We start from the raw sequence: 24346 nt of genomic DNA, 5'->3' as shown, positions 1-24346 counted from the left end.
GTTTCAAGTGTCTTTAGTTGATACAAGGAACACTGAGTAACCAAGAGAAAACTACATCCAAAGAAGGATAATGTAAAAGGTGGTTTTGAAATTTTCTGCCCACAATTTAAATTTAAATTTAATTCACTGTTTTCCATAAGGTAATAAGTTAATTCATTCTCAGTCATTTGAATGTTGTTGTTAAAAAAATACTATTTAATGACTCATTGCATTTAGAAGCTAGAATTTTTTGACTTTAATTTAAACGTTAAGATTTTGTTAACTAACGGAGTTTACAAAATCTGAAAAATGATATGTTAAAAAGAGAAGTGAGAAGTGCCATTGTGCTTTTTTTCTAGCAATAAGATCTTTGTCAGTAAAGTTAGAAACAAAAAGATACCCCACATAGACTGGAAGAAAAAGGAACAAAGTGAATTAGCGTTATACAAAATGGGAACTGGCGGTCATCAGCCCATTCCAATTGTAGCAAGCAGGACCTTCAATAGCTGTTTTACTTTAGAAGATACTTTATTAAACTACAAAACCAAAATAAACCTTTAAAGGAGAACAGAATGGATTAAGGAAAACTGTTGTCTCTTTTCCAAAAGTTGAGGCAGATTAGAAAAAAGATGTCAGGCAGAGTTGCAAAAGATTTTGTATGTCCTTCTGACTGTAACATGTGTGTTAATCTCTTGAGACTTTTTCTTGACTCCACCACTACAGTAGCTTCCAGGAAAAGGGGAGGTGCGTGGTGACCGATGAATTGTCTGAAGTTTTCTCCTTTTCCTGTTGCCCCAGTTCAGATCCTGCCCTTCTGCTTCTCAGCTGCGAGGCCACGATTCTGCCTCTCTGGGCGATTCTGGGTTACTGACTGTGGCCACATCAGCTGCTACTGGCAACTAATCTCCTTTTTCACTCACTATTCATTGCTAATTAGCCAAACTTTAAAATTTAATATCTGGCTTTTTGGCAGCTTTTCTTGGGGGAGGAGGAGGAAGGGTTGCAGGAGGGAGAAGGAAGAAAGGTGGAGAAGGTGGTTAGTAAGACATTCATTCCCATCTGTAGACAACACAAGTTCAGTGCTTTATAGGAGTCCTTCCTTCTCCCCCTTTACAAGGGCAGAAAAGCATCAGCACAGCGGGGTTAGTCAACATGGTTCTCTGCGGCAATTTCAGATGCCACTCAGAGAACATAAAGAGCCTTGACCTGGAGCTGGTGACACTGAGCCCTTGCAGCACAGGACAGCTCAAAGGAGGGGTGGTGCAGTGAACGCAGTTACTGCAATCAGGCAGGCACACAGCTTCTGGGGGAACTCCCACAGCTCATAGCAGGTACCTCTTAGAGGTATATGGACAGAGTTCATCAGTACAATGCACAGCCTGGCTGACTCCTTTGGTGGTCCCAAAGCACTCCTGAGTCTCATGGACCAAATGCTCAGCTAGTGAAAATTCAGGCATGGACCATGCTATAGCTACTTCGATTTACGTAAGTTGAAGTCCCATGCCCAGGAAAGGGCATAAGTAAAAAGCTGAGATTCCAGACTAATTCTGGGCATTCTTCCCAAAGGCTTAAAAGAGAAATGCCTAAATGCCTTTCACTGGGATTTGCATATCTAAAATAATCTTCTCCAAATCAATGTCACCACCAAGTAGCATACACAGTTACAGTTTGTAGTGTATTTACTTTACCAGCTCACAGGACCTCTCTCCCTAAAGTTTTAGCCTTCCATACCTGCAAGACATTTGGACTCCCCCTCCTTTTTATCACCTCCTTCCTGCTCCTGTCTTATGAGTTCCTGTTTAAAACAAAACACATGTGATGATTGATTTCTGCTGTGATACTGCTTTGCACTCTTCACTGTGGATAGACAGTCCTATTGTTTCCCCTGCTTTTGCTATGTCATTTACAGAGGATGGCAGAACAGTAGGTCAGGACATTAGCAGCATTAGATACCTGGGATCAACTTTCCTGTATTCGTAAGGGAGCATTTGTCTGTTCCTACCTAGGCACGCTCCCTCCTCCATTGGTGAGCTGCAAAATACTCCAGTGGGATGGGGAGCACCACAGGTGATTTCTTGAATCCTGAGATCCAACTAAACAACGGAGGGGAAATCTTTCTGAGGTGAAGTACGTTCCCACTTCCGATCAGAGACATGAGGAAAGCGAGCGCTGCAGCACAGAGAAGCAGCCATTCTGCGAGGCAAGCATTCACATTTAGCTCACTGAATAGAAAGTCACATCAGGCATTTATAGGACTTTTGAGCAAACTGCAGTCACTTCATTGAAGTTTTGTACCCAGCTTCTCAGGCATGAAGAGCTATGGCTGGTCACAGAGTCCCACAGCACCCCTTCCACCAGTACGGTCCTGGCGCCCTGGGCTTGGCGGAGTCCGAGGACCCACGTGTGGCAGCAGATTCGTCAGGGAAGGCTGAGGCCCATCTTTCGCCAGCCATCTCGGCTCCTGGAAGCTCTTGCTCTGGAAAGGATGGCTGAACAGGTTGTGCATCCTAAACCACTGCAGTTCTCGAGTGTTAGTAAAAACCTAACATCAGAGGGCTGCTAATGTTAAGTATGCCAGGCTGTAAACTCCTACAGCTTAGGAGCATTTACCTGATCATCCTGCTGCCCCACTGCTGGGGCAGGAACTTGGGGAGAGGGAGGGAGGGGTTCACAACTGGGACTGGTTTCTGTGTCACCTGCTCCAGTTTAACCTGCCATGGACTAATTTTTCAGCATTTGAATATGTGGAGTCCCCATGGGAAAACCTTAATGAGAGAGGAAGCATTACATGTCTCTTCCACTAACAATTCATATGAGCTTGGTGATACTTCTGTTCAAAAAATGTCAAAGGTGAATGCAGTGCAACTCTGGCACCAGTTCTAAACCCAAGACTAGTCCAAATCAGCAATTTGCAGACAGCTCAGCACTGAACGTTACTCAGCAATGCTGTCAGGCAAATCAGTCCAGGAACTGGAATGAATGCCTTAATACCGTTCCATCAGCTCTTTGGAAATCTTTTTTTTAGTAGTTTCCCCAAATAATGCCACCATTGCTGATTTCTTTTTTAAAATCTTAATGCAAGAAATGGACCCTTTTTGACAACAGTACAGTAAAGTAACATGCAATAAGAGAAGCCATCTAAAGACTGAGCTTCTGCTCCCAATATCAGATTGACAGATAGACCCCAGTCTTCCCTCAGGTTCCTGCTGGTAGAAGCACACTGCTGATGCAAACTCAAGAGCTATTAAAATAGTCAAAATCAGAAGCAGTTGCACCCCTCTGTCAAGCTATAAAATAGCACAAGGTATCAGATTTCAAATGGAATGATTAAGCTTGAATATAAATACTAACTGGGGAATAAAACTGTGTAAGAACTATACACAGTGCAGCACTTTGTAAATTCTAAGGAAGGGAGAACAAGTGGAATGATAGACACTTAAAAATACATGTAACAGCAGGGCTTAAAAGGTAACAGTAAAAATGACATCTAAGAGAGGGAAAACACAAGTCAAAAGAATGAAAGGCAACTGAGACAGAGGTAGATAGCAATAGTTTTGAAAAGAAATTCTAAAAGGATATATGTGGATAGTGTTTGATACAATATATAATCTTTAATGTAGCATTCTGGGCTTGTTTGAAATAACCCATAATTAGAGCCCTCTTTTTTCCCTAACTTCATCTCATTTTCTAGAGAGGTTTAGGAATCTATGGCATGTACCAGTTAGTTTCCCATCATTATCTGTAGAGCATTATTAAAAAAAAAAAATCCCTAGTGGCTATGACATTAAAGCAACACAAAGATTAGAAAGGTTATTCTGCACAGGATTTTGAATTCTTTTTTTCCCAAGCAAAAGTGAAATTTCAAAATTCTTTGGGAATGAAATATTATAAATGTGTTTGAATCAAGCAGAACATTTCATTTTCAATAAATCACACATGATAAACAAGTATGGCTTGCATATAGCTATACATATCTTCTACTGAAATATAGATTTCTACCTTCCACAACAATGAAATGTTTAAGTTATGAAGTACTTAATATTTTGGCAATATCTGTATAACAGTTAAACTTCTTCTTTTATCAGTTATATCTATTGCAATAACAAACAGAAGTCATCCCATAAATGAAATTCAACTTCAAGGTTTTCTTTGAAAGGCTGTCATAAGAGTCTAGGAGACTGACTGTACTTGCTATTTCATTTTTTATTACTCATTTGCCTCACTAGAGTCTGACTATATTTATGAAGTTTAATTTACCAGGAAGAGAAACTTATTTTCTTCATACAAGATTATTGTCCAAGAGATTTCCTACTCTGAACTCTGAGTTCCAGCCGCGGCATTCCAGGAGACACATGCAGGCTCCAGCTTTCAGCCTTTACTTAGTACAAAATTATTTGACCTCACTAGGAGCTTTGCTTAACCACTGTCTGCAGGTATAAGCACTTCATTTCTCCCCCCTACCCCCCATAAGCATGAAGTTTAACAGTCAATTTTACTGAGTCTTTCCAGTCATCTGAACATCATTAATAGAAGCTAGAGGAAATTAAGGGCACATGGCGTTTCACATGTTAACATTGCATCCTTAAGAAGAATGACATAAATAGAATTCAAAATACTTTCTCCAGAATTTGTTTCAAAATGACTTTGAAAAACAAAGATTATTCAAATGTATTACTTAGATAATACATTTTAGCTGGCTAAATGTCTCTGAAAGCAAGGCATATCCAGAGCATCTTGCACGCTGACTATCCACAAAACAATCTTTTCCCCAATTTTAGAATTATTCATTGAACCACTGAAAGCAAACAAACTAAGATTGTTTCTTTCTTAGCCCCTGTAAAGGGCTTAGTGCTCAAAAAAACTGCATACCTGGAGATTTACACTTCATAAGAAGAGCAAAAACTTAAACAGGTCACTGGAAAATATTCTTTCTCCTGTCCTCCTATCACAATTAAGGAGGGACAGAAATTCTGTAAACAGAGGGAAGCTGGAATATGTCAGAGTAAAGTGTTTCCTAGGATGTTTGTGTTTTCCTTCCTAAAAGGAATGCAACTACCTGCACGAACCTCATATTAATGATATTGGGTCAGGGCTAGGGAGATTCATCCCTGCCAGAAGAGAGATAAGTGACATTTTCAAATACAGAGACACCTCCATGCTCACAGGTAAAGCAAATTTCCTCAGGAACTCAGTCATTGCCTTTACTTCAACACCTAGCCACATTCAAAGCGTAAGATTGCTTCAAAGGCGCTTTTCAAAGACCTTCCTCTTACAGAAGCAGTGTGCTCCTCCTGTGGGGAGCAAAGGCACAGGCTTTTTCATCCTTTCTCCCAGTGTCTTTCCCTCATCAACATCTTAAAATCGAAATACAAAGCTACAGATAAAACATGTCCAACTTGGTGTGGATCATGAAGCTAGAGTTTTTTGTAGGAGAAAGGGAGGGCGTGGGTCTGTGCAACAGGGTCTCAGCTATCACTTAAAACTATCTGTTGCCACAGATAGTCACAAAGCTTTCTTCCAGTAAGGAAATTTGTGGATCTATGATTGTAATGTCTATTTTAGAAGGGAGGTTGTGACCTCACGTGTAGAGCAAGTCTGAGATCTCCTGACACCTCTCGCTCTGAAGTCAAATCCCAGGTCCACTGAAGTCAGTGACAAGGTCTAAGTAATATAACAAAAACATGTAATGTTAAGTGAGATGAGATGCTCGTGTAGCTGAGAATAAATACAGGTAAATTATTTCTACTTCTAACTGGCAGCAGAGAGCTTAGCGACTTTGCAGAAAGGACTAGCCGGTGAGTTTATCTGTTCCTTTGCTGACTGTTAGGCAGTGCCCATGGCCTGGCTTGGGTCTGCGGCATCCCAGAGAGTTATGGGTGGAAAGGAGCCAGAACCGTCTAATTTGCTAGTAACATCTAATAGCAAAAGAGCAGCCCTGAAAAGCAGTCACAAAATAATCTCTCTCTTGCCCTCATCACCTCACAAAGCCTAAGCCGAGATGGATCCCATTAACAAGACTTGGTCTTAAAAAATTCCCAATGGCTCTGTGAGATACCCTAATAAGCTGCAGCAGTTAAAATATCAGAGGCTGTAAAACTGATAAGAACAGCTGTATTAAATGTTTCGATTACTTTTTTTTTTTTAAAATGAAGTCATTTATTTCCCCTTCCCGTTGTATTCTGCATTATGAAAATGCACACAAATAAGTCAAGTCTGAGACTCAAACACTGCATGTGACACTTTATAAAAGGTCAGTTTTGTGACAGGGAACCCCATAAGATTATAGACAATATACTGCTACATTTTCTGTACAGTGGAAGCTAGCAATTAGGTTATTTTTATAAAAACACTACTTTAAAAATAGTATTTCCATGATGTAATAAAATGTGTATTATGAAAAGCTTGGTGCTGATGAAAGCTCTATTAACATCTCTTGGAATAAGTTGTTCACTATCACCCCTACTATGCCCTTGCCTCTAAAATCACACGGTCAATAACTTGCAGTCTTCTGCAATGGAAATATTTGCTCAAGTAATTTGCAAATTGTAGTTAAGAGTCAGCTCCAATGGTCTCACTGATCATTTCAAGTTATGGTTTGTTTTATTTTGCAATCTGCTCATGAGGCGTTCTGCTGTCTACTTGAAGTATTTGCCCAACTCTCATTAATACTGGAAAGATATGACAGTCTTCATTTGATTGGACTTTTTCTTCTATTTCTGTCAATATTCTTCCCCCCCCCCCCTCCTTTCCAGGGCTATGCTAAAAGCCAAAGCAAAATAAGTAATACAGGATAGACGTAGTACACACACTTCCCCACAGAGCAAGACATTACCTATATTAACTTGGAGTAAGTCAAATGTAGCTTTTAAAATTGGCTTAGAAGCAGCACAATTTGGCCTTTTTATATCATAAAATAACCCAAAGTTTGCTTCTGAGGAGTTTCCTTATTTTTGCGGATAATTCAAAAAAACTAGAACAATGTTATAACACTTGCTTGAAATACATTCAATATAAGTCCCCAGAGTAGTACACTGGCTCTGTATAATTAACATCTCTGTTGAAAAAACAAACGGCAAAACCCTTAATCTACACATATAAAGGTCTAAAAACATTAAAATTCAGCCTTATTAGAAAACTTACTCTCTCTTAAAGAAATTGATCTCAAAAAAATTTTTTTTTGGAGGACCTCTAATTCTGCCTAGTGAATTTGTAAATAGAAATATCTTTTGTCTCAGTTACAAGTGAAAAGTATGTAAACTCCTGTAAAATGTTAGTGCATGGCAATGGATGAACAGGATGCAGTAGAAATCAATACATTTAAACCAATATTTTGTCTCAGTCATGAAAATTGTTAACAGCTTTAATTTTTCACTCAATGGTCAGTAGTTATAATCAGTTTATGATAGAAACCCATTTGCTGATAATAAAATTAACAGGAAAAGCAATGGGGAAGACAAAGTATACCTGGTTCTGTAGTCAGCACTTAAACTAAGAGCAAGTGAGGGGCTAATCTTGATCTAGGTGGCAGCCAGTAATCTTTTGGTACAGCTTTTCCGTTTGTTCGTTTGCACTTACTCTTGTTTAGACTAGATGGTCTCAAAAGGCAAAGGCCTTCTTTATCTGCCTGACAGACTGTGCCTGCTGATGGCTCCTGATAGATAGATTGGGTAAATGGTTCTAGCTTCTGGGGAGGAAGGGCATTCTGCACAGACTGTAGAATTTAATGGCAAAACTGATGTCACTTCTGTAAGCACACAGCAGTAAGTAATAAGACAATTCTTACTTTTCTTGTTTTACAGAACTTTTAAGAGGATGTCCCACTGGCTCATTGTTACAAAGACATTGCTTGTCTAGCACCAGCACTGAACGTTCACAAGGGTCTTATTTAACAATGTCTCATCTCTGGACTTCTCTCAAGCTTGCATGTTTTGCTTTACAAGCAAAGTAGGCTTTTGAAAATGTGCAGTGTTAGTCTAACCCTGCTCCAAATGAAATAAGCAGCAAAAGTTCCTATCAACTTAAGTAGGAGATTTAGACCAAAACTGAAATTCCTCCCTCTCTATGAAACTCTACCATGGGAAACTACACTATTAGAAGTTTTTAAAGGTTTCTTATAAGAGTCAATTAGAATTGTATTGTGGTACTGAACCTGGTATTACACAATCTGCCGAGGTGCAAAACAGGTGCTGAACGAAGCACAGCTTTATGTTCACCGGCCTTACGTTGTGGTTTAATACCAATCATATGTTAGGAGTAAAATAAAAGAATACAGAGCTTTTAATTACTCAGTCTGTCTGCTCAAACAGTTGAATTTTCTGAATATGCCCAAAACAGGAGAAATTTAAAACAGTACTTCTCTGAAGAAATGATGATCAGAGGGTTACCCAACTTTTGATAACAGATAGTTCAGGCAGGAGTACTTTGGTTATATAGTTTTCAGTTAAATCAAGTATAGGAAACACTATAGAAGTCTGAGAATTGCTGAACTCCATATAGAAGTGAAACATTATCAATATGTTTCTAAATGCAGTGATGGTAAGAATATGAAAGGAGGAAGTACAAGATATTGAAAATATTCCATGGATGAAGAACTGCAAAAAGTAAGTATCTCCAGAAGTGACAGAGGAGGAAGGACACCAAGTCCACCATGCCCGAGATGCTCACCACAAATGATACAGCTAGTCACCCAGGAATGAGAGCTGAAGAACTATCAGCAGCAAAGATCAGTATCCCTTCACCTGCTTCAGGGGAATCACAGCTCTGCATCAGGGAGCAGGCCACCTTGAAGGTTACTGGGCACTTCAGCCTCTCAAACTTCAGTGTTTGAAATGAAACAGGACCTGAGAAAGAGAAAATTTTGTACGATGGGGTTGTATGCTGAAAGCTTGTGTGCAAGGGCAGCATCACTGTAGCAGGAGAGAAGACACGAAGGACTACACCTTTGCAAGAGAATGTACTCCAGCAAGGCCTCTTTCTGAACTTTTTATGAAGCTTGGCTAAATGTGATGAAAAGTGGATTAATTTAAAACAAAGTGAAACACTTCTGCCTTCCTGCACCTCCCAATTGAGATTGTTTCCAGAGTCTCCAGATGAGACAAGAAGTGCCTCAGCGCCATCTTCTGGGCACTTTGCTGTCACTGGCAAGATTCATATGTTAACTAGGTCTTGCAGAGGCAAGTACTCACCTAAATGAACGTTTTGTTGAAATAATTTGATTTATCTTCTTTCACAGAACTATCAAGTTTCAAGAACACTGAACTACATGCATTATCTATAAGACATGATCTTGTTATTGAAAATCACTCCCAAATATTTTGCTCCCTTTTCTCAAGTTCTCAGACTCTGGAAACAATATCACTGTCATATTGTGGAGATTATCTGGTCAAATGGTGCTACTGCTCCTCCTTTTTTTCTCTTGCCAAAGACAGAAGCTTGAAGTATTTTCATCATATTTGCATTTCAGAAGCCTTCACTGTGGCCACAACTGGGGTGCCATGAGGATGTGAAGAGAAGAAATATTCACCACAGATGAGCTGAAGCTGAGCAAGTAGTTATCTTTCCAAGATATGATTTATCCATTGGAAAAGTTTGGGCAGCTTGACAGAAGTATAGCATAATCCATTTCTAAGAATTATCCCTTACAGTATGACAAGGTCAAAAAAGAACTATTTGAAGACAGACAGATGTATACAAGAACATCTAACAGAAAACTATCAAATTATGTTAGTAGGAGTTGAGTTTCTGTGAAAGGAAAAATATTTTCCAGCCAATATCATGCATCACTTCACATGCTGTATCATTAATTTGCAACATGGACAATCATTTTGTAACATGCAATTAAGGACTGAATATAATAACAGCTCATCTCCAACCCTAAGAAAAAACAAAACAAAAAAACCCCAAGTTTTTGAAGAGATGAAGTGTGTGCTAACAGCTGATTGAAAATATCTCCCCAGCTTGCTGCTGCTCAAACAAGAATGGTAAACAGTATTTTGCTAGGTCCAACTGGTAAAGAAATGAGAGAGGAAAAAAAAAGTGTTACTGTACAAGGCACCTAGTAGGATTCAGGTGTCACACCAGTTACAGAACTGATTCATCCTTCCTTCCTTGGGTGAGATAACAAAGCATCAGAAAAATAAGGCTAGGTCTTAAGTCTGTTACTAAAGTTATAAGGATCTAAGCTTTTTCTCCTTGGGAAAAGGAAACTTTCTTCTATCAGAAATTTTCAATATATGGAAAAGATACTGAACTAAGTTGTCCTATTCCAAATAGTTGCAGAAGCTAGACTTACTCGAGTTTAGGAAAAGCCTGTGGAAATTGCTGCCTAAACCCCAGGATTATTTCACAGGATTTGAGCTCTCTTGGGATACTAGCCTTGCATGACCCAACTCCATGTATAGAAACTCTTATTCCCCTCCAATTCAGCCAGTGATGTGTGGCAATACATGCATCATGAAACATTGCAGGGGGTACACCTTCTTATAACCAGGGAATGTCTGAAGAGAAGAGGGGAGGATTGAAGTCCACACCACACCACTGGATTCTTCCTAACATGGACAAAGATGATGCACAAAGCGTGACTCATTTCCTAGGCTAGTGAAGTGTAGGCTCAACCTCCAAGAACTGCAGGAAGTACAAAAATCACAATCCCTTGACTGATGCCAAAGGGAACATGATTTACTTCTGTTTGTATTAAAATCTATAGTCATGGAGTTTGGTAACCAAACCTACACTTATGAAGCAAGTTAATTCAGCGCAATTCTTGCAAGTGTAAAGGCTACCCTAGGGACTGAAAAACCCTAAAATACAGTGAAAAAGACAAAGACAAAAATTTGTGTGTATAGCTATTCTAATGTTCAGTCCTGTCAGTGGTTGTACCAAAAACATGCATTGAAATTACTTCCAGAAAGAACAGTTTTTCATAGAGCCTACAAATAACTGCATAACTGATGAACTTTAAGTAGTAAATACAAGATTTTTACAAAAAATTTCACTATCTACAGATAGTGAAATAAAGCAGTTTCTTTGAATAATGTGGTAGCTTGACTAAGTTGATGGATTCTAGTCAGCTGCAGAGATGACTCGAAAATAAATTGCAATTTACCAGAGCAATTCATTAAAATAAAGTCTTTTAAAGGTTTGTCACTTGCCATTTATCTACCCATAAAATTTCATAGAAGCATCAATTGTTTGGAACTATGAAATTTTATATTCGATAGGGAGAGGAACAAACACTATCAATCAGCAGTTTAATAGAGACATCAAATGGCTGAAAATATTTCTATCACTTTCCATACATTTGAATCAATAAAGAAATCATACATGGAACAATCAAGTAATTCAGCATCCTTTCTATCCTACATTTACCTTGCAAATGTTTTTCTGCTAAATGAGAGCCATAAGCCCATTTGATGATTTAATGACAAGCAATCAAACTGTCATTCAAGGCAACATGATGGCATATGGATATCACTGCAGGCACGTGCAAGGTTATTCACAATGGAAGGAACAATCCAGCTAAACATGCACACACTGATGGGTGCTAAAATTAACTGAAACTATCGGAAAAACAAGTTAGGGGTCAAGATGAACAGCTGACAGAGAACATCTCAATGTGGAAAAAAGCAGACAAAATGTTAGGAGACAGATAAAAATAAATACGGAAAGCATTATTGTACAAGCCATTGTATAAGACTATTATATGGCTTCACCTGGTAGATTGACTATATATCCAAGCGTGACACTTGAGTGAAATGAGTAACTTTCACCTGCATCATGTAAGAATCCTCACTGCTGTGCTCTTTGGCAGTGTTGGAAGAGAGATTGGTCCAAATATCTGGACTACAGATAGCAGAAAATAGAGAAGGTCTGTAGAGGGACACAGGTTTCCAAGTATAAAATCCTACCTTGAGAGAAACTAATGACAATATGTTGATTTTATTTAGGAAGTAGAATGATCTGATCATCTCCCAGGTTCTACTTTTTCCTATTAGGACAAAAAGAGGGAAGAGAAGGTGGCAATACAAAGCATGAGATTTGAAGCCAATGAAAAAGAAACCTAAATTCTCATTCACACATACAGAATGAAGTGCAAGAAGAAAACGAAACTGAAGCTTTGGAAAAGCTGAATGTAATTTGTGAATCAGGCTCACTTTGCCACCTTCAAATCAGGGAAAGCAAAGCACCAATCTTTCTTCAGTCTGCAGCAGTAAGAAGGTAAGAGAAAAAGTATTGCTTAGAGATACAACTCTTACAGTCTAGAAGCTAGAAAAGCATCTTGTATTGGAACCTGATCTTATCTAACCGGAATCTACAGAACTGAACTAAGCATTGTCCTTTTGTAGGGACATCTCATGCTCAGACAACCTACAGTAGAAAAAACTGTATCAGTTTGCTGCCGTTGATCTGACAGCATCTTTGTCCACACTTCAACTATAATCACAAGAATGAAAGCAAAACTATTTCTACCAAAGTGAAAGATGGTCCTTTTTCTGTCAATTTACACTTGAAAAGGTACCTTATCTGCTAAAGCTAAGCTACAACAGTCATTTAAAAGGTCACATCTTATTTTCAAGAGAACCAATTTTTAATCTCTCTAATGTTCATGGCAGGTATAACGAGCCAAGCTGAATTTTTTTCTAATCACACAAAAGACAACACAGAACAACAGTCAAAGAGAAGAACTTATGACTATTAAGTGGGTGAAAGTCATGGAATCAGTTCTAAAAGTAACAATCTAAACCTTACTATAAAAGTAGCTGTTCTATTTGAGTGGAACTGAGTGGCTAGAATAAGCTGTCAAGTGGCTACGCCAGAGTGGATCACTTAAGATAGCAAGTTATAATTTAGAGAAACTATAATCCCTAAAGAAAAAGTTTTAGGCTTATAAATTATTTATTTTTAGAAGAATAAACATAAGATAGTTAAAATTACACAAATGATGATGGAAAACATGTCATATTTCTCCCCTCAGTGCCAATTTCTTAGTTTTCTCCATGCACAGCATTTTAAAGTCTTTTTCTAAGATTTAAGGATATACAAGTGTTTTAACGTCCGCTCATTTTTTCCACTCTTAAAGTTATGGTAATTATACTGGCTATTTAAAAAGCAACTTAAATCATTTTGCATAGGCATAATTCTTACTGCACAATGGGAAAATAATGAACATTTCAAAAGATACCAGTCCAAAAAAGAAGAGTCAGACGCAGGCTTTCTTGAACTATATTTCAGCTTTAATGGAGTCAGAATTTGAAACCATCAAAAGTAATCTATACATCTATACACAGGCTTAGGAGCGTGATGAAGTATGTATGGTTTCCTATGTACAATCAGCTGAAATAACACAATAGATATATGCCTAACTAGGAAAAATATACATGCTTTTACATGATTATTTAGCTGTTTTTGATCGTAGACGTCGTTTGATGATTAGGTGATCGCTTTCCTTTTCTTTCTGTTCTATAAAAATCTGAAAGAGATATTTCAAAAGTTACTCAGCTTTTCCTCAGAAATGTCTGGCATGCAACATTGCATATTAAACAGTCACTCTATTGGACACTTCTAGACCCATGTAACTACTTGATTTTTCCCATAAGCTGTTTGCAGAATGAAAGTTGCCTATTATCTTTTAAATGAAGGCCCATAGGATGCAGAGCAATTAGTTCATGAATTAAGTGACCAACTACTGAGAATATAACAAATTTAGCTTATGTAGTGTCTAAAATTGTTAGGAAAAAGCTGATCTGAAAGCTACTCTCTTCTAAACTCTGATACTAATTTCATGAAACAAGAAGTGTTTAGAAAGTCTATTTTTAGCTTAAATTCCTTCAACTTTCTTTGACTTTCCCAGGATTCAGTCTCTCACTTTTCCTTTCACACCTGTGCTTCTCAGCCTTTGTCTGCATTTGTGTCTTGTTTTCTGCTCATGGACACTCAGCATTCTGGCTTCTAGCTTCTTCACTCATACAACTTACAGAAAAAAGTCAATGGGATATCCTAGCATAGGCAAAAGCTTGCCATAGTGAAGGGAAGAAAGGCTTGAACAGAATAAAGAGATGTAGCTCTAACAGAGCAGGAGTCCTCTCAGCACCAGACCTACTGACATAGCCATAAAACTGCACTTCAGTAACTCCACTTCAAGCCCTGGCATATAAAACCCTTTAGAGGCTGGCTGAGGCAGGACATAGTTTAAGCATACCCAGAAGGCTGTCTGAACAGTGCTCTGGAGAAACATGGATGTATACACATCCTAAAGTTATTCAAAGATCATCCAGGCATACACAGAGTTTGGGACTACCTTAGGTACTCACTTTTCTTACAAAGCTAATTGTGTGTGCAGAATTTCATCTTTAGTGTTTCAAACACGCGGTCCCTAGTCAATGGTTCACTTGCGGTCTCTATTTCTACTTTCCCTTTATGCTACACTTAAGTGAATACTATCTGCTGGAACAACAAATAAATTATGATTCAAATACTGTAGTAGAGAAAGAAAATCCCCACATACCACAGCTAAAATATCTTTCTAAATTTGGATGCATAGGTATCTCCAGGATTGCTATATCATTTATACAGTAAGTCAGCAAACAGCTACAGAGAAGATAGCTGAAAAATGGAGAAAAGTAAAACAGCAAGGTTGTAAGACCAAAAAGAATGGCTAGACAGAATCAAGAAATAAGTCAGTATTTTCAACACTCTTCTCAAACTGATTAGACCCTCAGATTTGTTCTGTCCCCCTAATAGTTTATTTTAAGCCAAGATTGAAGAAATACTTACTTTGCATTACACCAAACAGTAACTTGTAATCACTTACCGAAGAGGCAGGGATATCTAGAGGACCAGAAATGTCAGCTGAATACAGCTTTCTCTTGACTCGTTTTGGCTTGATCTCATTTTCTTTGAGACTTTCTGGTTCTGCAGACTTAGGAGAGCTTATTGTCGCAATCAGTTTCTTTGCTAGAAGAAGAATTTTATTATAAATCAATACCTTACTGGTCTTGTGAGCCCCAAAACTAATGAATAAGATTAAACTAGTTTTTTAATAAAACTTGTTTCAACAGATGTTGAATGAAGTTTAAATATAAAAATTCAGAAGAGGTATGTGGCCTCGTTGAGACCATACTGCTATGGAATCTGCGGGCTGTTCTGAAAAAGCATTCTATAGCATCAGACGCAAACCCTTAGAGGGCACATTCAAAGAGCAGATCAAATCAATTAGGGTACTGATTTCATTTGAAGCTGGATGCTTCAACAGGAGCTGAACAATGGGTTTAACATCTTTGGGCTGACAGAAGTGAAGGGTAGAGTCAGTGTTCTCTCTATATTTGTATAGCTTCAGACTAGATTTGTAATGAGAAGACTGTGTATTATGAACTAGAGAGAAAGAAGAAAACCCCAACAACACCAAGCTACAGGAACAGGCAAAGAAATTAAGGATGTGGAATAAGGGTTACAAAAAGAACTTCTTCCATTTTCATTTCTTTGCTGCAACTCATTTGCTGGAATTAAGTATTTTCAGGGTGAAATTTTGAGTTGTCTGAATTTGGTTTCTGTTGAGAATGATGCAGTCCTCATTGACCATATCTGACAAACCCGAAAACTTTTCAAAATTCCACTATCGTTGTCTAGGCTATCTGACAGCAAAAGGTAACGTGCTCTTTTGTAGCAAGTTTTGAGGTTGGTACAAAGATATTAATTTTAAGTATCTACATAGAATGCTGACTGACCTGTTTTTTTAAATTCTAAAAGACATCGTTATATGGTTAGTTAAATCTGGGGATCCCTTGTGCCCTCTGCCCCACCTCACCCCACCCACTTTATTTATTTATTTAAAATCCCAGTAACTCAGGATCCATATGCTACCCTAGGGAAGAATAAAAACATATTCCTCAGTGGAAAGTCCTAGCAATTACACTTCCCAAGGCTATGCTTAAACATAATAAATCCATTAATTGCCTTACAATCAGTTGATTAAAGTTTTCCAAATATTTTCTTGAGATACCAGATTTCAGATTCTATACAACTAATCTTCCCCTCCCACACACACATATCAAAAATGATTAATATAGCTTCCACAGAAACCAAGTGGGGGAGGAAATTGCTTACAGAAAAAGATAGGATACGGGGATTGGATTCAGCTCTTGATTTTTATATCAGTAGCAAAAGTTTCCTTGACATTTTTTGTTTTAATGTAAGAAAGAATAACTCAGACATTTTGAAATTAACATCAGTTACCATTGCTGTTATGTTGAATTTATACACATACATCCCTTGTCGTATCTTCTCATCCCACCTTGTTTACCTTTTTCATTTAACCTAAACCTTAGAATTATGAGCTCCCTGCAGCCAAGACAGCCTTTTCTACTCCGCAAGATCTGATGTAACAGGCCCCAGTTCAGACATCATTTCATGAACAGCTTTATACAACAGACATGGCCTTTAGCTACATATGAATGGTTATAGTAGCTACAAGTCTTTCTGTAAAGCTCAGCAGAAAACATGGTGGGGGGGAGACTTTTCTCCATACAAACCTTTAGAATGAATAATAGTAGGAGAACTTTGGAAAAAATCTCCAATTTTTTGTAGGGTTCCATCCTTCTTTCTAGGTGACTTCGTACCTGAAGTAGATTCTTGCTTTCTTAATGGGTATTCTTTTCTAAATGACTGTGTGGTAGACATCTAAACAGAAATGAGATCATTATTTAAGTAGAAATTTGGCTATCTTCAAGTTTAATTCAGTTTTGATTTTAAGTTAAATATTTTTAAGCTGGTATTTTGAATTTTGCTACTGACACCTCTGTTCATTATACTAATGATATGACAACAGCAATTTAGAGAATCTCGTTTTACACCCAAGAGAAAAAAAAAATCAAAAATCCTTCAAAATTTGACAGATGACATTTAAGGGCATGAGTAATATATGAAACTACAAGTAAAGTTTCTTAAAAAAGGATTCCAAGATGTAGAGTACTTCATTACAGAAACTGTTCTACTTATAAACAAAACAGGAGGATTACTGACAGGAAGATCTACTACCTACTCTCTGAATTTGCCCAGGACACTGCTAAGGCTTGAAAACATCCTCATTTTGCACACATGGACGATATGAGCCTTAGCTTTACTTCAAAGGCATCACCTACAACAGCACATACCCTAATAACATGGTCAAACTTGTCTTCATAGCTATCTAGTATGTAACTCCCACTGAATCATTATACACAAATGCTAGTATATATTCTTGCCAAATACATACTTAATATCTTCAGTTATCTTCCTGTTAAACTCTCTAAGCTAACACAAGTGTTTAAGAACTCCATCTAAGTACATGGATAAAGATAAGATATTGCAGAGTACAAATGTTTGCTACTTTCACATATCCATCTTTAGGGAAAAAGCCAAACTAGCTACAAAAATAGCACAAGATCAAACCATTTTCTTGTTGCTTGTAGAAGGTGAATTAACAGCCATAGCAGATTTTACATTTTTCTTGTTTTCACTTTTCACAAAATCCTAAGAAAACAAATATATGATAAATATTAACACTACTATTATTGCTCTGGAAAGAATAATGATTATTTATGTCATAGAAGCAGCCACTGTTTAAATGCTATGGCTAACAGTAGAGAGGTATTGGTTGATACTGGATAGAAGAAACTATCCAAATCTGAATCAATTGCTGAACAATCTTGTGAAAGACAGGAAACTAGAAATAACTGTAGGTAAACCATTCTGACATTTGCTATTTTCCTCTCTCTCCATCATTTGCTATGCTTTCAGCTTAGAGATACTTGACAAGTGAACACACAAGTTGAAAGTCACTCAATAAATCTAAATACAGCTTCAGATTTACGGTGACAACTATAAGAACAGGTTGGTAGCATAGTACCATTGTTAAGCTGTCAGTATAAGACATTTCTGTCTTGGGATGTGATGTCATCTTTGTATTTAATAAACTTTTCTTTCAAGATCCACGTGAAGCAAGACTGCACGTTGATAATTTCATCAAAAGAAATACTCCAATACATCAGATGAATACAGAAAGCCAGTGTTCAGGAGGTCAATAAAGACGATTTGTGCCTACAGCTTTTCAGAAAAGTGAGAGATTTCAAGTATGATAACCAATAGCCATACCTAATGATAACAGTATAAGCTTGTAATTGATACCAATAATTTCCTAAGGCAAAATAAACAATCCTATAGAATTGGTCCGCCACTCTGATCTGTGGGATCATGGACAGGAGCAAATGGTACTCCCAGGGAGAGTCCAGTGTAGAAGGTAGTGAGAAAGTGCAAGTCAGACAGGAGGCCAAAGTCTGGATAAATTCAAGTCCCTGGCTGTATTCAACACAGACCAGAGATTGACCACTTTTGGGGGAAAGGGGGCTTTAAATATATACTAGACATATCCTTAGTGATCCTAGTGAGGACCAGAAAATAAAAATATGATTCTAGCAGAAACTATCACAGTAATACACTGAAAAACTGCACAACAGACTTTGTCAGTTGGTTTAGGTCATACCTCATCCATCTCTTCACTCTTCCTTTTCCTTCTTGGTTTGAGCATTTTAACTGTCACTGGCAAGGTGCTGCCCTGATGCTTCACCTCTATCTTATTGGGTTGCAGAGGTGTGAACTGGATTTCCATCTCTGGCTTTGGGAACCGACTAGTTCTTCCGTTTTCTGTGGAAACTTCAGAAGAATCAAGGACGATGTCTGAATGGCCCTGAAAGCATACAGAAAACTTAAGAAAACAACCTTTAAAATAAGTTTGAGGAAAACAAACAAACAAAAAAGGTAGGGAAGTGTACATAAAGTAGGCATTCCGTTTTCCAGCTATTAACTTATGGAAGACTTGTAATGGAAGTAGGAAAATTTACTTCAATTACAGCAGAATTTAAGACTTATTTTCTAGAACTTTATTTTTGTTAAATTTTAACAAAATTAATGTTTCTGAGTATGACCACAGAACTTAATTTTCCAAGCTGAACTCAACCTGGTGCCTTGTTTCCCAGCCATTTTTCAAGGACACAGCTAGTCACACTTTATATAGCTAAGATTGACATGATTGTCAATTGATAGAATTGACATGATTTTCTGCTCAGTGCTGCTGCTCCTCAGGATCTCGGCAGGAGGTATTTTGACAGACAAGTTTAACTCTTCTTCAGCCTATTTTTAGAGAGCTTGCCCTTCCCCTTCTACAGTAGAGATGTTAATTATGTAGATAACATAAGTCTAGCTGTCAAACTACAAGCCGAATTCAACCTGTGAGAGACTTCTATATCACTATCTTTTCTTTGGAGATAGAGAAGGCTTTCAGGTAGCAACATAGCCCAAACAAGCTGAAGACCTCCTCTTGTTCCAGCTGACAACCAGAAGAACTGCATGGTGGAAGTAGGATGGAAAGGTCAGTTTGCACAACTCTTTCCCAGCAGCACTTGCTGTCCACCATCCACATAACGCTGTTTCTCTTAGTGGAAAGAGTTGCAGTGGTAGCCTCCTCAGCTCCTGCTTCTCCATGGCAGCAGTGCAGCTGCTGGCAAGCATACAAAGTGAATTCAGTACCTGTTTGGATACAATGCCGAAAGTAGGCTACTGCTCTGGGAGGGGATGGCAGGTGGCTGTTACTACTGGTGGTAGAGTCCCAAACACAGACTAGCTGTTGTTGCTTCTCATGCTGGTTCACCCTGGAGGGTGCTGAGACCTTCCTCCTCTCAAACCAAGAACACTCAAGGAAAGTCAAAGGCTGTCACCCTCTTCAACAGGCTCTGCTGGGATTTTGAGTGGGGGTACCTCCACCACCACTGCATCCCCAAGGACTAGAGAGTTGGTTAACAGAAATATTTTTCTTTATAAATGCTATTGCATGAAAGAGTTTGCAATTCAAAAGTTAAGAATGGTTAGAGTCATTAGCCAACAACACTGCACACAGGAATCCTGCAACAGCAGAAAGGAAACTGAATTTGTCCTGCTGTTGCTTGCCCATTTAAATTGCTTTATAAGTACTTTTTCCAGGTGATTCTCATCTAAGTCAGCCACTTCATAGCATCACTGAAAGGTATGTTTTCAGCAGCACATAGTTAAAGTCAGATAAAGTTAATCATACAATTATTTTTTCTACAGATTTTGTTTCTACCAAAAGCCACTAAATCAAGTGATTTAACTGTTCTTCCCAGCACCCAGAAAGGGATAAGCAGAATAAAGCTTTAGAATTGTTCAGGTAATGTGACACAGACATCCCTACCCATCATTATCTATCAAAATCCACACAGCTACAGGAAACAGCCAGATTTAAAGTTGTAGACCAACCTCAGTTTCACTTAATGAAGAAGCACTGCTAGGACATCGAAATAATGAATAATTCTCTTTAACTTCATCATATCTTACTGGAATACTTTGTCCAGCTATAGGGTTACTCTTGCTCTGTTCTTCCATAAACTGTAAGTATTTAGAATGAATAATGATTATGCTAGATCGTAAACCTCAAAATATTTTGAGCGTTCTAGAAGTTTCAATATAAAAGCTCCAGCACAGAGCTAATGAACATCTGGGCTGAAAGACAACAAATTTTTAAGACTGTAGTTGCATCTATTGAGGATATGACCATTGGTGAGGTGAGGCCCTATTAGGTCTCACCAATAGTTCATCTAGTTCAGTGTTCTGCCTCCAAGAGTGGCAGAGAGATGTTTAACGAGAACATGGCTACTTTCTACAGTCTGTTCGCTCCATACTCTCCCAGCACCCAGAAGCGCCACACCGGAAGTGTCAGAAGGTACACCTTCACCTAATCCTTATAGCGTCCATTTATGAATACGTTTATGGATTTCTCTACTGTTAATTTGTCTAATACCTGCTGACATTACCTGCTTCCATCACCTCCAAAAGATCACTAGCTGCTGCATAATGAGTACTTTATTTTTTTTTTAAACTATCTCCTGTTAGTTTCACTGAGTGCTCCCTAGTTCTTGCAGGATTTAGCGAAGGACAGTTCTGCTTTCAGCTTACCCATGACCTCCATGATTTTGTAAGCCTCAGTTGTACCCCTCCAGTAGCCTTAACTTCTCCAAACTGAGGAGTACCAGCTTTTTAGTCTCCCCTTTTAAGGCAGGAGTGACACATTCCCTTGATCATTTTAGCTGTTCTTATCTAACACCACTACATCCTTTTTAAGGATTCCACTTCCCCAAAACTTTATGGCATTCATTTCAAGAACATCATAACAAGGGTTTCCTCATATGATAATCCCATAAGCAGCCTCTTTCCTCATTTATAACATACAAGTAACTCTGTTCACCAGTAGAATTCAAGTATTGTTGCTACAGGCTTGAGACAAATACTTTAGCACTAGTCCTTCACAAGAATTCTTCTCAACAACTAATTTTATAGCAATGATTCTTGAATTATGTTCAACAAAAATCAGGGCAACAAATTGTTTCTTTTACAGGAAAAAAGATTAAGTCAATAAAACAGCTGTATCCTGTTTTTTTTTTTTTTTTTACTTGATGTCTACATTGAGCTTAGATTCAATGAGGTAAAAAGTTGCTGAGAAAGAAAATTAACAAGCAAGAAAGTTGTTGTGCTCCTGGTTGGCTTTTCATTTATAAAAAACGAGCAACCATGAATATCCATTCACAGAAGCAAGAAGGAAGAGTAAAGCCAATTAGGTAAGTTCAGACAAACACAGTAAAACTGATCTGCAGATGCTTACAAGTTTCATGAGAAAGCTAACAGAACAAAACTTCAGACAAACTCTTCTGTAGCTATACGATTAGCATAAAGATCTTCCGGCTGCAAGAGCAAAAGAAAACATTGGCCACAAACCTGTTTAACCATGCTGGTTTATGGTTTTGGACACCTGAGATTAATCAAAGGGGAAGTCTAACAGCCATTAGCTTTTCTTCTCAAGCCAGAGGGAAAAGGTAATGAAATTTGTAAGCTCCATCTGGATACCAGAAATACATCAGCAGGACCAGTGGAGAATGCCTGATAAGCTACAGTCCTTTCCTGGTCCAGGATATAACATAGTTTATTGGAAGAGGTCTTTCTTGTTTCAAAGCTTTTTGGTAAATGTAATGACTCTCTGCAGTAGTCATTAAAAGCATATCCATGATACACTGAAGGTTTAGAAAGCAAACTTTTTCCATTGACCAAAATTATCACCATCTTACAGAACAGACTTTTCCCAGAGATTGCTTCTTCTATTTTCCCCAAAATCCTTTACTTTCTGATTGAATAGGATATCAGCCATTCATACCGTAGATCACAATCTAGTTTCTAACAGTTAGGAGGATGTTTTTCCAAGGCCTTCCCAAACACCTCAAAGTTCACTTTGGAATTTCTTGACCTTCCATTGATACATATGGTACTTGTCATTGTCAGAGATGACATCTACGGAGGCATTTTACTTTGGGGGGTGGGGGGGAGCCCCGTCTGTTACCACATCACATCTAAGCTCTGGCACTAGAAGGAGTTACTAGGACCACACAGTGAAAGGAGAAAGGCCTGAAATGTTGAAGGAAGAAGTTATTGCACTTGCTCATTATCTTCACAAATTATCTTTCACCTTTCTGTGACTAGAATCTCTGGAATTCATGAAACCTATCTCAAAGGCAAGCAGATTTTCTGAAGGCTGAACCACAGCAGAAGCCTAGAGACTCTAGCAAGACTAGCACTGAAATCCACAGGGGAAAGATATTAAAAAAAAAAAGTACAGTGGAAAAACAAAAGTTTCCCTATACACTGAAGTTTAATTTAGACAAGTTTAACTCAGACTGACAAGCGTACACATTGGAGTTTGCACTTCTCAATTTTAAGGGATTGAGAACCTGCAACATTTCAGAATGTTGAAATGTGCTCAGACTTTTTCCTCAGTTCTTCTACCTTCTTTTCTTAATATATGGTATTTTTGATAAGAGAGCAAAGCACCTAGGACATCAGAAGATTTTTCAGTAAACTGGACATATGATAAAATAGGTTTCTTGGTTTTTATGGTCTTTCCAGAAAGAGGACTAGGAAAAGAGATCATTCTTATGAGAAAGCAGTACAGATGCCCCGCTATGTCCAACCACCACAATTCATTTTTAGCAGTTTAAGACGACAACTACTTCGTTTCTCCAGAAGAACCTGGGATATCTCCCAGCATCATTTCCTAGTTCTTCCTTGATATATAGACAAAGGAGTAATAGATCTTGCTCCTTGCAGTACAGAGAGCTGCCCTTACTGGATCCCACAACCAGCCTCCACACTATGCATATGTATAGGCTGCTGGTGCTCTCTCAGCAGCTATTATAAAGCTGTACAGAGTGGCTTTCCAAAAGCTGTGCTGTCCTGTCGCATACATCACAAGCTTTACCTACACAACACTGGCAGAAGTGAGGAAAAGGCAAGAAACTAGTCAGAATTTTTGGTAGTAGACAGCAGCTACACAGATGAATGCATTTTAGCATTCAATCCAGTTCTGGAGCAAGAGATGAATTACATCTCCCAGTAGCTAAAGAAGGGATTGTTAGGCCATCTATGTTTAGCCCTGTTCATTATTAATTAGCAACAGAGCCACATAGTATTAACTCAGTTTAGCAGGAAAACTACCTCATTAAATATTGAAATAAAAGCAGCACACAAAGGCCCAGTCAGAATCATGGGTCTCAGCACAACTGCAAGCCTTTTAATTCTTGTTCAGGAAAAATGCAGAGTTGATCTTCTCTTTGCACAGCCTTCAGATACTTTTTACAGGTGGAATGCAGGATACTGTCTTTTTCTTCTGAACCCCAATATGGTCTAGCATCTCTAATTACAAAATCATTCCTTTTTACCAAACTATAGACGATATGAAAGATGTTTAAGCTGAAATCCCTTAATATGCACATAACTAAACTATGCAACAAAAATGAGAGAAAACTTAAAATGGAAGATACAGTTAAAGTATTGCATTAGGAAAAATATTTTTCTTTTTAATTTTTGGAAGTGTCTCAGAAATAGACACCAAGGAGACAGCAAAACAAAAAATTATTAACATGTTACATTTATAGAAGATATTTACTAGTCATAAATATACCTCTTTGTTGCATACAGACTGATCCATTGTATTTTGTCCTTTTTGAGGCAATGGTACTTCTGCTAAAGAATGAAGATTTTCTTGGTGAATACCTCGTTTCAACTCTTTTATAATGTCATCTTTGTCTGCCAACTCTCTTCTTAGTTCCTCTATCACAGTTCCATTATCCTAGAACATATTAAAATTGGCACAAATTGAAGAATGATTGAAAAAAAGAAATTAAAGCATATACAAGCATCACGACAACTATTCAGTAGCATGTATGTTTTAGAATCGCACACTAAGCAAGTTAACTATCCAACAAAAAGCCGACTAATCCCC

General features: G+C 38.0%; 1 protein-coding gene across 3 annotated transcripts in view; it reads right to left on the bottom strand.

The window, feature by feature from the left end:
• Nucleotides 1-13189: 13189 nt before the first annotated feature.
• Nucleotides 13190-24346, bottom strand: part of KIF20B (kinesin family member 20B) — a 47863-nt gene continuing 36706 nt past the window's right edge. For all 3 annotated transcript variants that reach the window (XM_067300050.1, XM_067300049.1, XM_067300051.1), the window contains 6 exons: nucleotides 24026-24193; nucleotides 18494-18697; nucleotides 17404-17484; nucleotides 16506-16653; nucleotides 14789-14931; nucleotides 13190-13447 (listed from right to left, as the gene is read on the bottom strand). In XM_067300050.1, the coding sequence (XP_067156151.1) occupies nucleotides 13370-13447; nucleotides 14789-14931; nucleotides 16506-16653; nucleotides 17404-17484; nucleotides 18494-18697; nucleotides 24026-24193 (822 nt within the window). In that variant the 3' untranslated portion in view covers nucleotides 13190-13369. The remainder of the gene's footprint in view (nucleotides 13448-14788; nucleotides 14932-16505; nucleotides 16654-17403; nucleotides 17485-18493; nucleotides 18698-24025; nucleotides 24194-24346) is intronic.

Source organism: Apteryx mantelli, chromosome 7 (genome assembly GCF_036417845.1).
Source record: "Apteryx mantelli isolate bAptMan1 chromosome 7, bAptMan1.hap1, whole genome shotgun sequence".
Classification (NCBI taxonomy): Eukaryota; Metazoa; Chordata; class Aves; order Apterygiformes; family Apterygidae; genus Apteryx; species Apteryx mantelli.
Note: the sequence above shows the minus strand (reverse complement) of the source record. Positions and strands in the feature narration are given on the sequence as shown.